The sequence below is a fragment of the Heptranchias perlo genome, chromosome 13 (assembly GCF_035084215.1).
Source record: "Heptranchias perlo isolate sHepPer1 chromosome 13, sHepPer1.hap1, whole genome shotgun sequence".
NCBI classification, from domain to species: Eukaryota; Metazoa; Chordata; class Chondrichthyes; order Hexanchiformes; family Hexanchidae; genus Heptranchias; species Heptranchias perlo.
Window position 1 is genome coordinate 35,626,179 of NC_090337.1, and position 16,118 is coordinate 35,642,296.

Here is a 16,118-nt window from a genome sequence, read left to right on the forward strand (position 1 = left end):
TGACCACCCCTCGAGCTTGAAAACTGTAACGTGTTGAATACTCCGGGGAACTCGTATTGCCGTAAGTGCGCTCTTAAGTATATGTGTAATTATTGTTGAAAATAGCTATCATTTTATGCTTAATTCCTATGATTGCCAATAAATGCCTTTGAACCCTCTAACCTTGAGGAATAAAGTATAAACTTATAAGATCACCCATTGCCTAACAGATCCGATACTGCCAGTTTTCAGCCCATTGTGAAAGTTAAAATCTGCCCCCCTCCTTTATCTTTGTCGTTCAGCTTTGCTGCATGTAGCATAATGTAGTAATAATCCATTGAATTATAATCAAAGATATCAAAGTAATTTATAAACTGCAAAATAATAGCTTACCACTAAATCATTAGTGCATCAACACATTACACTAAATTAGTTTAATTAGTAAAAATTGCGTAAGAACATTCCATTTTCGTCTCAAAGGTTATTACAAATTCCCAATAAATATGATCCAGGTAACTAGAAGAGAAGGAGTAAAGATCTGATGGTTTGAAATGCTATAATGTCATCCAATAACTAAGCAATGGCATAAAAGATGTTCAGATCTTGGCTTAATGACATTTGCAGTGGAACTTTTTGTCAGTGACATTTATCATCAGGCAACCTTTTTGGCCTTTGTCTCTGCCGGTGATGTACTGCTAATTTACATTTCTATATTAGATTGTGGAGATCATGCTGTTAGCTGTAATAGACAAGATCCTTGAGAGCAGAGAAACTAATTTAGCTGAGCACCATTATGCAGTGAGGATTTGAGCTATGCTAATAAACTATTGCCTTCCATCGGCAGATTAAAAAATGATTGCCTGGGAAATTAATTTTTAAACAGTCTTAAAAATCACAATACTGCATCTGGGTATCAAAAAAAATCATTACAATTGCAGGGTCATCAGTTTTTACAGAAAAAAGAATTGTCACTCGACTGAAAAGCCAAAGACCATTATTCAACTTCTGGTGAAAACAATGGTGATAAATGGTAATGGAAGCAAGATAGGTGTTATATACAGCATTATGATTAGTTCCAACTAAAAAGAAATGTGCATTTGTAATGTTTATGGCAAGAATTTGATCTATTGTAATCTGAAGCTACAACTAATTACACACACATCACGTGAATTGCAAATAAACCAGTTCATAGAATCATACAGCACAGAAGGAGGCCATTCGGCCCTTCGTGCCTGTGCCGACTCTTTGAAAGAGCTATCCAATTAGTCCCACTCCCCTGCTCTTTCCCCATAGCCCTACAAATTTCTTCTTTTCAAGTATTTATCCAATTCCCTTTTGAAAGTTACTATTGAATCTGCTTCCACCACCTTTTCAGGCAGTGCATTCCAGATCATAACAACTCGTTACATAAAAAATTTCTCCTCATTTCCCCCCCTGGATTTTTTGCCAATTATCTTAAATTTGTGCCCTCTGGATACCGACCCTACTGCCAGTGGAAACAGTTTTCCCCTATCTACTGACCTGGGAAAGAATGCAGCGGGACACCTGGTGAGTACAAAAAGAGCTGTGAAATTGAGGAAGCGGTATCAAAAAAAAGTCAAAGTGATAAACAGCACAAGAGCTCCGAGGGTACGTCAGTAAGTATTTAATTTAGTGATTAATGCTTTTAGTGGTTATTGTTCACAGTGGTTAGTGTTTTTAGTGGTTAATGTTTTAGTGTTAGCTAAACAGTAAATTGCCTTAAAGCTAAACAAAGAGTTTAAAAAAGTTAGCTAACATGGCAGGACAGCTGGGGTCAAAATCTCTTATAGTTTTGAACACCTCTATCAAATCTCCCCTTAACCTTCTCTGCTCTAAGGAGAACAATCCCAGCTTCTCTAGTCTCTCCACATAATTGAAGTCCCTCATCCCCGGTATTATTCTGGTAAATCTCCTCTGCATCCTCTCCAAGGCTTTGACATCCTTCCTAAAATGTGGTGCCCAGAATTGGACACAATACTCTAGTTGAGGCCTAACCAATAATTTACAAAGTTTCACCATAACTTCTTTGCTTTTGAACTCTATGCCTCTATTTATAAAGCCAAGGATCCCATATGCTTTTTTTTAAAAAAACAGCCGTATCAACTTGTCCTGCCACTTTCAAAGATTTGTGTATGTAAACCCCTCAGGTCTTTCTGTTCCTGAACCCCCTTTAAAATTGTATCATTTAATTTATGTTGCCTCTCCTCATTTTCCTTCCAAAATGCATCACTTCACACTTCTCTGCATTAAATTTCATCTGCCACGTGTCTGCCCATTTCACCAGTCTGTCTTCATCCTCCTGAAGTTTGCTACTATCCTCCTTGCTGTGTACTACATTTCCAAGCTTTGTGTCATCTGCAAACTTTGAAATTATGCCCTCTATACCCAAGTCCCGGTCATTGATATATATCAAAAAGAGCAGTGATCCTAGTACCTAACAGCAAACTGGAAGCTCAGAACTGCCTGGGAAATGCACTAATCACAATTGCACACACATCCTAATGACCTGAGTGCCTCCAGGCGTGTGCCCTTTTAAATCCAGTTTCCAGTCATGTCAGTCCGTTTGCTGAAGACAATCCCGCTAGATTTCACTCAGTAAAGATCTAATCCACCTAGTTAAAATCGCGTCGGGATCCTAATAATATCATAGGACTTCTATTTGCATTTATTATGAGGCACCCGCCTATTTCTGGTGGGTGCGTTTGCCACCTGAGTAAGCTCCAGAGTTAAAATGGAGGCTGGTGGGTTTCCAGTGGGAGTGATTTTTGAGATTCTAAACACTTACCCGCCTCAAATCTGCCTTCATAATTATGAGAGAGATAGAAGTTCATGCTCAGAGGTGGAGTGGGGTCTATTTTGATTTTAAATGTTCAATGCCTGCCTGCCTGTTACTGCCATTAGGCCCTATCCATTTTAAGACCTGGACCTCATTTAGATGCTGCTGGCGGGCTGCAGGTGCTCGATAATTGGTGGTTTAGGAAGTCAGATCAGGAAGGCCTGGAGAAGGTTGGTCAAACCAACACTCCAAGGCAGCCCGTACAACAGTCGCAGCCTGGGAGGGTAAACAATTCGGGGGGGGCCTCGCCTGGGCCGGATGTGGGTCAGAATTTTGTAGTTACCCCAAAAGAAACTAGTACAAATGGGCAGAATGTTGGCACACGGACTCTGTTCATTTGTACCTCAAATTGCAATTGCCATCCTATGTGTATCAAAGGATCCTTATTTGCATATTACAAGCGGGCTCCTACCTTTAAACAGGCAGGTGCTCTTTACATCCTTCTGAGTTCCCTTCCCAAGATGGTGGCAGCCAGAGCACCAACGTGATGATTCATGTCTGGCCTCAACTTACCAAGTGTTTTGTCGGTCTGCCTTCGAAAAGCTTGAGAGCTGTGCATGTGAGCACTTATAAAAGACATGACACCCAGTTCAGATCATAACGGAGTCATTTTGTTAAACCCCCAGGTATGATATTATGAAGTTAGATACTGGAGTACATTTAGATATAAACGCAAGGTGTTCAGGTTGCTATGGTAATTTCCAATAGCGCTGTACCTGAGTTAATATCTACACAAAATTACCCATGCCTACCCGACAGGATAATTGGTTTGTATGACAAGTTTGTAAGTCTTAAGTACATATTCATATGTTTGATAACTTGTGCCAGCCAAGTTGCTCCAGGCCTCTCCACTGGATGCATTTCTCCAGGCCATCCTGAACCGACTTCCCACCTGGCTCTCTACACCTTCACAACCTGATCCAACTTGACTCTCCAGCCTTTCTGTCAGCATGCATCAAGACTTTATTTATCCCATAACAATGGCCTTTGGACATACTAGACAAATCAGGTCTGCATGGTTAAGTCTACTACAAGCAGCTTACGCTGTTCATGGAATGACTTTCATACTTCAGTAAGTTTTTATAAAATTACATCAGAAACCTCAAAATAAGAGGAATGATAAAATGTGATTTTGTTTGGACGTTTCAGCCTAAGGTGCTGTACTGATGACTACATGAAAACAATGTAAATAAAATCCACAAACACATTTTATTTATATTTATACACCCATGTGTATATGTACACTTTGTCTGTACTGTTTTACTTGGAAAAATTCATGAGTTTAAATAGTAACATATTACTGATTTTACTGATGCTGTATGAAATAAGTAAAACTGGTTTGTCTGTTATGCATACATATTTTATAGAAGCCTCCTGCAGAGTACTATCCTTTACTGGGAGATTTCCAGCTTGCCTAGATCCATTACAAATACATCAGGGGTGATTTTAATCCTGGCCGCTCAGCGGAAACCGGGCGGGTGGGCAGTTAAAATCACGGATGGGACTCCTCCCACACCGATCCCGCAGGTTCTGATTTTAACCTACTCTTCTGAGCAGGTGAAAGGGACACATGCTGGAATCTGGCAGGGTCCTTCTTTAAATATACAGATCAGGATCTGATGCCATCGGGGCCCAACTGCTATTTTAAAATGTGGACCTGAGTGGGGATGTGGCTGTGGCTTTCCTGCCCGGTCCATTTGTCGGGGCCAAGAAGGTACGTCTTAGGCTGTTTCTCAGTCCATGGCAGCAGCCTCCTGCTACCCGACATTGCGCTCCTGTCTACCAGCCAGCTGCCTGCCCGCCCGATTCCCACTCTGAGTTAAAATCAGAGCTATTATTTTTCCACTCATTGGGCATGATTTTAGCTCAGAGTCAGGAATCTAGCACGTCCGCAGATATTCGTGCAGGGAACCCGGAAGCCAAATGGGCGTGTCACAATCTGCGATTGCAACTCAATGGAAGGTAAGTATTTGTGCTTCTGGGTTTCCCTTGTGCCAGGCAGCCAGATTGATAGGCTGGCTGTTTGTCAGAAGTGAAAGGAGCTGCGAATCAGAGTGGAGGGAGAGAGAGATCGTGGGTCGTGGAAGAAATTGGAGGGGTGGGGGGAGGTGGAAGGACGTGGATGACATTGAGTGGGCCTTGGAGAAGATTGGGGGTCCAGCTTCGGGTGATCCAGCATCTGGTGGGGGGGGCCAGCGTCGTGGGGAGGTTGGCCGATCGCAGGCATCCAATCACGCTAAGTGAGCAGATAAAACACTCCTGCTCCTCCTGGCCCACAAGCAGTGCAATAAAGGCACTCACCTCATGGATCCGACCCATCCCACCTGCTTTCACCTGATGTGAATTGGAGCGATGGGAAACTCGAACAGCTAAGGTTAAATTTGTTTGACATTTCTAATACACAAAATATTAAGTGCCTCAACTATTGCAATGAGGTACATTGCCCTTTTAAGTATTGGCCCGCCAATTTTAAGTGGGGACGGGATTTCTGGGTTTCTGTTGCGCGCATGTAAACGCATCAGGGAAACCCGAAGTGGGCGCATTGGAGCCAGGATGTGGTCCCGGTCCAAAAATCAACCATTTTCACTGCCCACCCACCCATTCTTGGGGGTTAAAATTACCCCCATTATTTCCAGTTACAAAAATATTTCTCACCGTGGTGTTATGATTACATTTATTTAGTTTCTCCTTTTTAAATAAAACATAAACTCTTTGAAGTGAAGAGCATAACATACTCATGCATGTAAAATCAATATATTCCAAACAGTATAGTAATAAAGTATTAACATGATGAAAAATATTAATTTAACATTTAGTTTCAAAACTTTATTTTTTATGATGTATTGTTTTTTTTATTCGTTCGTGGGATGTGGGCATTGCTGGCAAGGCCAGCATTTATTGCCCATCCCTAATTGCCCTCGAGAAGGTGGTGGTGAGCCGCCTTCTTGGACCGCTGCAGTCCGTGTGGTGAAGGTTCTCCCACAGTGCTGTTAGGAAGGGAGTTCCAGGATTTTGACTCAGCGACGATGAAGGAACGGTGATATATTTCCAAGTCGGGATGGTGTGTGACTTGGAGGGGAACGTGCAGGTAGTGTTGTTCCTATGTATCTTTAATAACACTAGAAGCATGAATTGTAGAAAGCTACATTATAACCTCTTGCTCAGTGAACTGCCTGGTAATGGTTGGTGCCACAGCACTGATACTGATCGAGTGCAGGTCCCTGTATCATCAGACATCACTGGCTAATGTGGTATGGAAGTGCCTATGATGCAGGGGGTCTGAATTGGCGTGCTGGACTTCAGCACCCATTTAACATAAGAGTTTCCCCAAAGGGATGTCCACCCTATCAGCGAAATGGTAGACTGCCTTAACGTACATTTTTTTTAAACCTTTGATGGGGTTTATGCATTACAGCTGCATAAACCTCCTGAGCATCCAGCGCCATGTGCTCCCAATGCATGTTTGCCACTGACTCAACCTTGAATTTGGTGCCATCTCTGCTCGGCATGTGCATGTGCCACTGACTCATCAAAACAGAATATTTCCCCAATAGTTCCCAGCATGTTCTCTGTGCCAGGAACTAAATCCCTAATGATAGATATTCACTGGTGAAATTTTGTTAAAAAGGACAGAAACATTTTAAAGTTATTGATATGGTAAATCAATATTTATGGATATTTGTAGGTATGCATGGATCCCAACATGATCATTTTTGGTTGGATCTCACAATGTAACAATAGCATGTCGTATAAAGTCTGGTTCAAATGCAATGCAGCATTTTATATTTTTGAATGACCTCTTCTTAAAGACGATCTATAACAGTGAAAAGTGCAAACCTATGGTTAGGTTCAAATGATTTAAGTTTTGTTCTTGTGGTTTACGACAGTAGAAGGCCTCAATGAGATTACTTTCTTGTCGTGACTCCCATGTAACCAATACTGTACTGCCCATATAATTTATGGCTGCAACTGTAAAGCTATATATTTGCATAATGAAGTCATTTGCATGTTATTTGTGAATGGCTCATTGACTGCTAACAAATTTTGACATAAAATTTTACATTACTGTTTAATGTAATTACAATTCATTAATGGTAGTAGCATGGAAATGTATTTAATTTAAAATTTTGATTTTGATGCACTGAGTGAAAAATATTACTGGTGTGAAACTATTGGCTTGGAGCATCTTTTTTTAAAAAAAAATGTACATCCTCAATAAAATGCCTTTTGCAGTACCCATTTTTTGCCAATAGATGACAGTAAATGAAAGAACATCTAAGGAAAAGAAATTCAAGGGTGGGGGAATCAAAAGACAGCAATGCTTTGTTACCATGGTTACAATAATCTAAAATTATTGTAGACCATTCTTTGCTGTTGGGCAAGTAATGCTATAACTGATAATTGCATATAGTTAAGCAAATAGTGTGGTTCATTTTTCTATCGATTATGCCTGTTAATCAAGCATAAAAGTGGAACACCGAGAAACAAGCAGAGATCTGTTTAACCAGAGATTCCATTCATTTCGCTCCCCATTTAATTTTCTGGTCAGGTTTTGAACTGGTACCAGAATCACAAACCAGTTTGCACTTTTAAAAAAAAATTAGCCACTGATGACATAATTTAGATATCTACAAATCTCTGGTACTTATGCCTGTATAGCGCCCAGCCATTTACCCACTCGTAAAATGGGTGTCGAAGGTGGGTGTGTGGAAGTGTACTGAAAGAGTCCTGAAGTAAAATTTTTAGATGCATTTTGAAGCTAGATCCAAACCATCTTCTGTTTCTTTTCATTTTTCCTCTGTTTCCACTCAGGAAGCTTTGTGCAAAGTGCTCTGGCACTGCCATTTTCTTTGGTATTCCCTTGCGTTTTTTTTAAAAAAGAGAAGGAACAATAGATGTCTGCCTTGTTTGGCATTCCAGCACACCCCACCCAGAGGATATCAGTGTAGCATGCTGAGGAGGAGGTGGCAGCCAAGTAGTTTTGGCATGGTCTGGGTCCTATAATTCAGTGATGTTACATAAGCAGCAATAAAGTAGCTCTGCTCCCAAAAATTGTATCCTAGCCTAAATTGATACAAGTTTCAATTACTATTCAGCTATCTCTTAGCATATATTAGATATATTTCTCAGACAGTCTCTCATCTCATATGATAGTCCCAATAAAATATTGCAAACCATGTTGCCGTGTAGAATACCACTGTCAGTGTTTGGCTAAAAAGTATAATTCAGCTCTTTCAAAAATTAGGTTTTCACAGACTATGTTTTTTTAAAAAAATCGATCTTGTACTGCTTCATAAATAAATTGAACAATTGAAAAGAGCATAGAGTATCTTCTGTTTTCTCATCCATTGATTATATGAATGTGCTACTATGAATCATTGAATGGTTACAGCACAGAAGGAGGCCATTCGGTCCATCAAGCCCGTTCAATACTTCTTTGTTATCTAAGCTTCAAGAAATTTAAAATTTTTCAAGTTGTTTTATCCATTTTGGCCATTCTGCTGGCTTACTAAAATCAAACTTATTTGGGGGATAGTGTGGAAAGAAGCCATTTCTCTACACTTTTAGATCTCTTCTATCTATTTGTATGCATTGTCTTTTTCATATCCTTGTCCTGTCTGATTCCTGGCAAACTGATTCTTAGTTTTCTAACAAAAAGTTTCTAGATGATTCTTTTAACAAAGAGCAACAACCGTTGCTACCATGATATATTAGATTCTTCTAGAATTGGACCCAGACATGGGAGATCTTAAAACCATAGAAAAGGGCCATTTGGCCCACCGTGTCTGCGCTGGCTTGAAGAACAACCAGGTGCCCATTCTAATCACATCTTCCAGCATCCGGTCCGTAGCCCTGCAGCTTACAGCAGGTACAGGTACTTTTTAAAAGAGCTGAGGGTCCCTGCCTCTACCACCAATTCGGGCAGCGAATTCCATACACCACCACCCTCTGGGTAAAAAAGATTTTCCTCATGTCCCCTCTAATCCTTCCGCCAATCAGCTTAAATCTATGTCCTCTAGTTCTTGAACTCTCTGCTAGGGGAAACAGGTACTTCTTGTCTACTCTATCTGGGCCCCTCATAATTTTGTACACCTCAATCAAGTCACCCCTCAGCCTCCTATGCTCCAAGGAAAACAACCCCAGTCTATTCAATCTCTCCTCGTAGCTGCAATTTTCAAGCCCTGGCAACATTCTTGTAAATCTTCTCTGCACTCTCTCCACAGCAATTACGTCCTTTCTGTAATGTGGTGACCAGAACTGCGCACAATACTCTAGCTGTGGCCTTACCAGTATTTTATACAGTTCCATCATTACATCCTGCTTTTGTATTCTATACCTCGGCTAATAATGGAGAACATTCCATATGCCTTCTTCACAACCTTATCTACCTGTACTGCCACCTTCAGGGACCTGTGCACATGCACTCCAAGGTCTCTCACTTCCTCTACCCCTCTCAATATATTCCTGTTTACTGCATACCCTCCCTAAGTGCATTACCTCACACTTCTCCGGGTTGAACTCCATTTGCCACTTTTCCGCCCACTCCACCAACCCACTGATACCATCTTGGAGTCTACAGCTATCCTCTTCACTATCAACTACACGGCCAATTTTTGTGTCGTCTGCAAATTTGCCAATCATGCCCCCTACATTCAAGTCCAAATCATTAATATATACCACAAACAGCAAGGGACCCAACACTGAGCCCTGTGGCACATCACTGGAAATGGAGTTCCATTCGCAAAGACATCCATCGACTTTTACCCTTTGTTTCCTGTTACTGAGCCAATTTTGGATCCAATTCGCCACATTTCCCTGTATCCCATGGGCTTTTACCTTTCTGACCAGTCTGCCATCTGGGACCTTGTCAAATGCCTTACTAAAATCCATGTAGACAACATCCACTGCACTACCCTCATCAATCCTCCGTGTCACTTCCTCAAAGAATTCAATCAGATTTGTAAGGCATGACCTTCCCTGAACAAATCCATGCTGACTATCCCTGATTAAACCATACCTTTCCAAGTGACAGTTTATCCTATCTCTATGTATTGATTCTAATAGTTTGCCCACCACCGAAGTAAGACTGACCGGCCTATAATTGTTCGGCCTTTCCCTCGTACGCTTTTTAAACAATGGTACTACGTTTGCAGTCTTCTTGTCCTCCGGTACCTCCCCTGTATCTAGGGAGGATTGGAAAATGATCCTCAGAGCATCCGCTATTTCCTCCCTGGCTTCCTTCAATAGCCTAGGAAACAATCCATCCTGCCCTGGTGACTTATCAACTTTCAAGGATTCCAGTCCCTCAAGTACTTCCTCTCTCATTATGTTTACCTTATCCAATATTTCACACCTCTCCGCTTTAACTACTACATCCGGATCATCCCTTTCCTTTGTGAATACGGAGACAAAATATTTATTTAAAACCCTACCCACATCCTCTGCTTCTACACGCAAGTTACCCTTATCATCCCTGATAGGTCCCACCTTTTTCTTAGCTATCCTCTTGTTCTTAATGTACTGATAAAACATCTCTGGGTTTTCTTTAATTTTACTAGCTAATATTTTATCATGCCCTCTCTTTGCTTTCCTTATTTCCTTTTTTACATCATCCCTGTACTTTCTATACTCCTCTAGGCTTTCTGCAGTATTTAGCTTTCTGTGACAGTCATAAGCTTTTTTCTTCTGCTTTTATCTTGCCCTGTATACTTCTAGGCAACCAGGGGGCTCTAAATTTGACAGTGCCACCCTTTTTCTTTGAGGGGGCGTGTCTGCATTGTACCTGTAGAATTTCACTTTTTAGTGCCTCCCACTGGCTTGCCACTGATTTCTTCTCAAGTAGTTGTGTCCAGTCCACTTCTGCCAAATCACCTCTTAGTTCTGTAAAATTTGCCTTCCCCCAATTTAAAACATTTACTCCTGATTTAACTCTGTCCTTTTCCATAATAATGCTCAAACTAACTGAATTGTGGTCACTATTCCCAATATGGTCACCCACTGTCACTTCACCCACTTGCCCATCTTCATTTCCCAGGACTACATCTAGAATTGCATCCCATCTTGTTGGGCTTGTCACATACTGGCTAAAAAAGTTCTCCTGGACACCGATGAAGAATTTTGCACCCTCTGTGTCCCTCACACTGTTTGAATCCTAGTTGATGTTAGGGTAGTTGAAGTCCCCTACTATAATTGTCCTCTTATTTTTGCACTCAGAAATTTGCCTACATATTTGTTCTTCTATCTCCCTATCGCTATTCGGGGGTTTATAATACACTCCTAGTTGTGTGACTGCCCCTTTTTTATTTCTTAGCTCAACCCATCTGGCCTTGACTGATGATCCATTTAGCATATCATCCCTTCTCACAACTGTAATTGATTCTTTAACCAATAATGCCACCCTCCCTCCTTTTTTATCACCCACTCTATCCTGCCTGAGAACTCTATATCCAGGGATACTGAACTGCCAATTATACCCCTCTTTAAGTCAGGTTTTCATTATAGTGATCTTCTGAACATAATTTAATTTACATTCTTTTCTAGGAGCTTTCTGGCTTCCAGCTGGGCCCTGAAAAATCTCCAAGTACACAGTGCTCCAAACTGGATCAGATTAGGTTAGATTTTCTTCTGGTTTAATGCCTTATTTTGGACAGTATTCTGGCAGGTCAGGGATGGAAAGTCAGACAGAGACCTGATTGCCACTAGCCATCTCTGTGGTGCAGGTTGTCTACAGGATACCTTAAAGCCGATGACACAGCTCTGCAAATGTTTCCATACATTTTTGCATTTGACCTATTTTCTAGCATCACTTCACTGGCTGGTAGAAACATCTGCCCAGTTATCAGCAGGTGCATTTAAATGAGGCGGGAATGTGATGATGTCACACATCCAATTTTCCATCATTACCGTCTCATTTACACTTTATGATGCCTGCAGAAAATAGGCATCTAACATTACTAGGCACTAGAAAAGGTGAAAGTCAATTTAAAGGGCCACAGCAAGAAATTTTTAAATTTGGCTAAATTCTTCATTTTCCACTGCTTTTCATTTTTTTTTTAATACTGACTATTGCTTTAAGATGTCCATTGTTCCTGTTGTGGGGGTTCCAATTTCATACCTCACTCATTCTATAGAGGCCACTCTGGGACTCATTGGAAATACAACTCTGTCTGTGCTTTTTGCAGGAAGGGGAGGAGGAGGAACAGAAGGCGGTCAGACACCACAGAAGGCATATGGCACCCATCCAATACCTGCACATACATGTGATGCTCTGCAGCTTCCTTCCTTTAAAAGCAGAACATATGAGACTGGATCCGAAGGCTGATATCTCTTAACCCTCTGGTCAAGAACTTCTGCCTCCTCAAATTCTCCATTCAAAGCAATGAAGCAAAAATGGCACTCATGATAAGCTGTGAGAGCTTAATCAGGGTGAGTAAGACAAAAAGAAATAGAAACAAGCAATCTACAAGCTCAAAAATCCCTTGGAACTCCACTGAGCACAATAGCACCCAGAACCCTATGACCCAAGAGCCTGCAGCTGAGTGCCCCTTTAAATAGTGCTTCCAATGTATCAGTCAGTGCCTGAAGCCAATTCTGCAAGGTTTTACTCAGTGGGCAGGGCATCTGACCCACCCAGTTACAACCATGTTGGGATCCTAATTATATCATACAATCCAAATTTGCATGCATTCTTGAGGCATCCACCTGCTTCCAGCGGGTGTTTCAGTCACCTAAATGATGTGAGCAATTAAAATGGAGACCAGCGCAATTACAGCGGGAATGGGTTGGTAAGTCAAATCGATCGATTTTAACGGCTCACCTGCCAGGCGCTGTGGGTTCAAGTTGACCCCTTTATTTTACCTCCAGTACATCTGCCTTCTCTTTTTTTCTAACTGTTTTAAATTTATTATTTTCATTTGCTTATATAAGCCAATTTAACAGTAAAGGCTGCTGAATACAAATCTGGCTGGTAAGTTGATTATGATAATAAAAGATAATCTGATAAAATTACAGCAATATTACTACTGTTCACACACTATACTTTTAAGAATATTTAAGGTACTTCTTTATATGAAACCTTACCAATAAATCCAATTTGTGACAATAAGAAAATACATAACTTGTAGTTACTGATGCAATTCCACTATTTGATTAGATGTTTTTTTACAGTTACTTGATATGAGAAACAATAAGAAATTAAAGGGAATGTATTATCAAGTAGTTCTGGTCTGATTTAAATAATGTGAGCTATGGTTCCTAGTAGCCTGGTTTTATCACATAAAAATAGATAAACTGGAAAGTGAGTTGCATCATTTAATTACATTTGAATGTCCATGTTAAAATGAACAAACACTATTACTTTCCTTACCATCATAACTAGAATATGAAAAGATGCTTCTGAGAAAGATTTATGTATACCTGCATCAAGGCTGCTTAGAGAATGAATTATTTATAAATAAATCACACTTGATGTTTTATCTTCACTGAATTACAATTACGGGGACCTAGAGATTAATGCATTAAAGTTGTCACAGATGACATGGTAATAAGAAATCGAATAAATTTGAAAAATACATAAATGTATTAAGAACACTAAATAAAAAAAATGTAAGTTATGGCCACTATTGCTGTCACATGTATATAACTTGGAGGACTTGCCAGCAGATTAGGAAGCATTTTCAAGACTTGAAAAAGAGCACTAAGGTAACAGAACATTAATAGTGTACAGCAGTGGCACAGGGTGGATGTGGAAATTAAGGGAAGCAGTACATATTAGAAATTAATGCAAACAAAGCTACACCAACTGTAACAAAAATAAATCATTTTTGTCTATGATGGATTATTTATTGAACTCTGTTATAGGTTGCAGTACACACAGGGTTAAAACTGGTTACTACCACCTGTTTTCCAATGTGCAGAGCATATACATTATGGTCTGTTATTCTAAAAGGGTTGTTTACTGTTATCAAGTGTGTTTGGAACAAATTAATGGGTTCCCCAAAAATGATTCAGCCATTCCATTCAATTACAAGCATCCTGTGAGGCAATTTACAGCGCATGTTTATTTGACAGCTGTATTTGTGTGGGTAAACATCAATTTGAACTCTATAGCTGACTATCTAAGTAGTTAAGGGACATATGAGGGACCTACCTGCCTGTTAAATTTGACCAGGAAAATTACCCACTGACGCCCCATGCTGTTCCCACTGTCTACTAGTTTAACCTGCTCTTCTGAGCAGGCAGCAAAGACAGCCGCCTGAAGCCAATGGGGTCCTTTTTTGAATATACAGATTGAGGTCCAATGACATCATCGAGCCCTGAATGCAATTTTAAACTGATGACCTGAGCGGGAGAAACTGTTGTGGCTATCCTGCCAGATGAAGACAGCGGGAAGAGGATTCGAAGCAAGAAGCAATCCAATCAGGTAGTTTTTGTGGGGCCCGGAGGAGCAGGACAGCTTGTCTGGGCCCCACAAGGAAAGTTTAGGCCCCCCTTGCTGGAGGTTTCCCACTCCATCCTGAATTTAAGACCCTTCCAAAACCCCTTCCATGTGACTTAACTTGAGTGCTGGCCACCTCTTGCATAAGAAATAGGAGCAGGAGTAGGCCATATGGACCCTCAAGCCTGCTCCGCCATTCAGTAAGATCATGGCTGATCGTTAATCTCAACTCCACTTTCCCGCCCGATCTCCATAACCCTTGATTCCCTTAGAGTCCAAAAAAAATAAAAGCACGCTCGCTCTTTTGAGCCGGAAGCTGGTTCTTGCCGTCTAACATTCTGCTTCTGCCTGCCGGCCAATTGTTGCATATAAGATGAAGAGGTTTGGCACGCCCCTCGCCCCTGTGATTTCTGCTGTGGGTTAAAATTGGGCCAATAAATCGTTTTGCTCCGAGATATGTTCAAAGAAATTTGAAACTATGACTTGTTTGGTATTGCACGAAAACTGCAGTCAGTCTGAAGCCCATAGAGATAAGAGATGGGCTAGTGACCCCATGGTACAGCTACGTTAGAAGTAAAGGAACTGTGTTTTAAGGGTCAATTTAATATTGAAGGTTAATGCAGAGAAATTTCTGTCGTTCTTGACATTGAGGAGATTAGTAAAATTTGTATTTGCTTTAAATATACTATCTGCACAGAGTAGTGTTCACTTAACCGTTTACTATTCAATAAATTTTGTCTAATGGTTTATAGCTTGTGCCACAGTCTGATAAGAGTATATATTCTTTCCCCTAACAAAGATGAGGCGATCATGTAGCAGCATGTGATATGTTCCGGTAAGTACAGTAACAAAAGTACTCTGTTCAATCCTTGGGTCTTGCAACATTTACCTATATATTGAACAGATAAAGACATGCTCTGGTTCGTAGACAATGCAACATCCTCTTATGGGAGTGGCCAGTGATGTTAAAGAAATATATAGCCTTAAAAACTCAAAATTGTAACAGACACAGAAACATTAGCAAGATGTAGAAAGTAATGTAGTAGAAGTAAAAAAAAACAAGGTTATGTAAATTACATTATACATACCATGAAGGGAGAGAGAACACACTTTGGAAAGGAAATATACTTTTACGAGCCTGCGCTGCTCACAGGAACCTTTATCTGCCGGTAATGGAAATGAAAAATTCAGGCACGACTTCCCACAATTTTCTGATCATTTATCGGAAAACCATGGTCTGTGGATGCCCGAATTTATGATTTGCGCTGCCGGCAGGCAAGGCTGGCAGTGAAGACTTGAAAATTATCCCCCTTGTTTTAAGCACCATTGCTCCTATGTTTGAAGACAAAAATTACATATAATCAAGATGGTAGCATGGAATAGATGGTGGACACATGAAACCTCTAATCCCTTATGAGCAAAGCATAAGGAATTCAGGAGAGGGAGCGCTTGCAAGGTGTGGGGCCTTTGAAGATTAGAGGACAGCAAAGAACTAGCGGTGTGTTATTATCAGATAATGTTACATCAATATGTCCACACACAGTGAAGGACATAAAAGCGTGTATGGAGGAGACGCTTTAGCCAAAATTATAGTGTAGATTTAAGAACTGTAAACTAAATGCTTTCACCACTGTCACTGTTCTTAATTTAATCAACATCTTGGCTAATATACATACATTGGCTTTTATTTTAACCTAAAACAAAATAACTTAAAGAAACAACAAATAGATTAAGGGGTACTTACTCTTGTGAGTGGAACTGTGGCTATTTCCCCTGCCTTTTCTGAACTGAAAGAAAAAGAATGAAGCTTTTTTAGAATCTACACAGGCCAGATTACAATTGGGA

The 16,118-nt window shown here is 40.5% G+C and overlaps 1 protein-coding gene across 1 annotated transcript in view; it reads right to left on the reverse strand.

The window, feature by feature from the left end:
- Positions 1–16,118, reverse strand: part of si:ch211-51h4.2 (uncharacterized) — a 197,266-nt gene that overhangs the window by 61,905 nt on the left and 119,243 nt on the right. Inside the window, exon 9 of the mRNA XM_067994727.1 lies at positions 16,018–16,060. Coding sequence (XP_067850828.1) covers positions 16,018–16,060 — 43 coding nt within the window. The remainder of the gene's footprint in view (positions 1–16,017; positions 16,061–16,118) is intronic.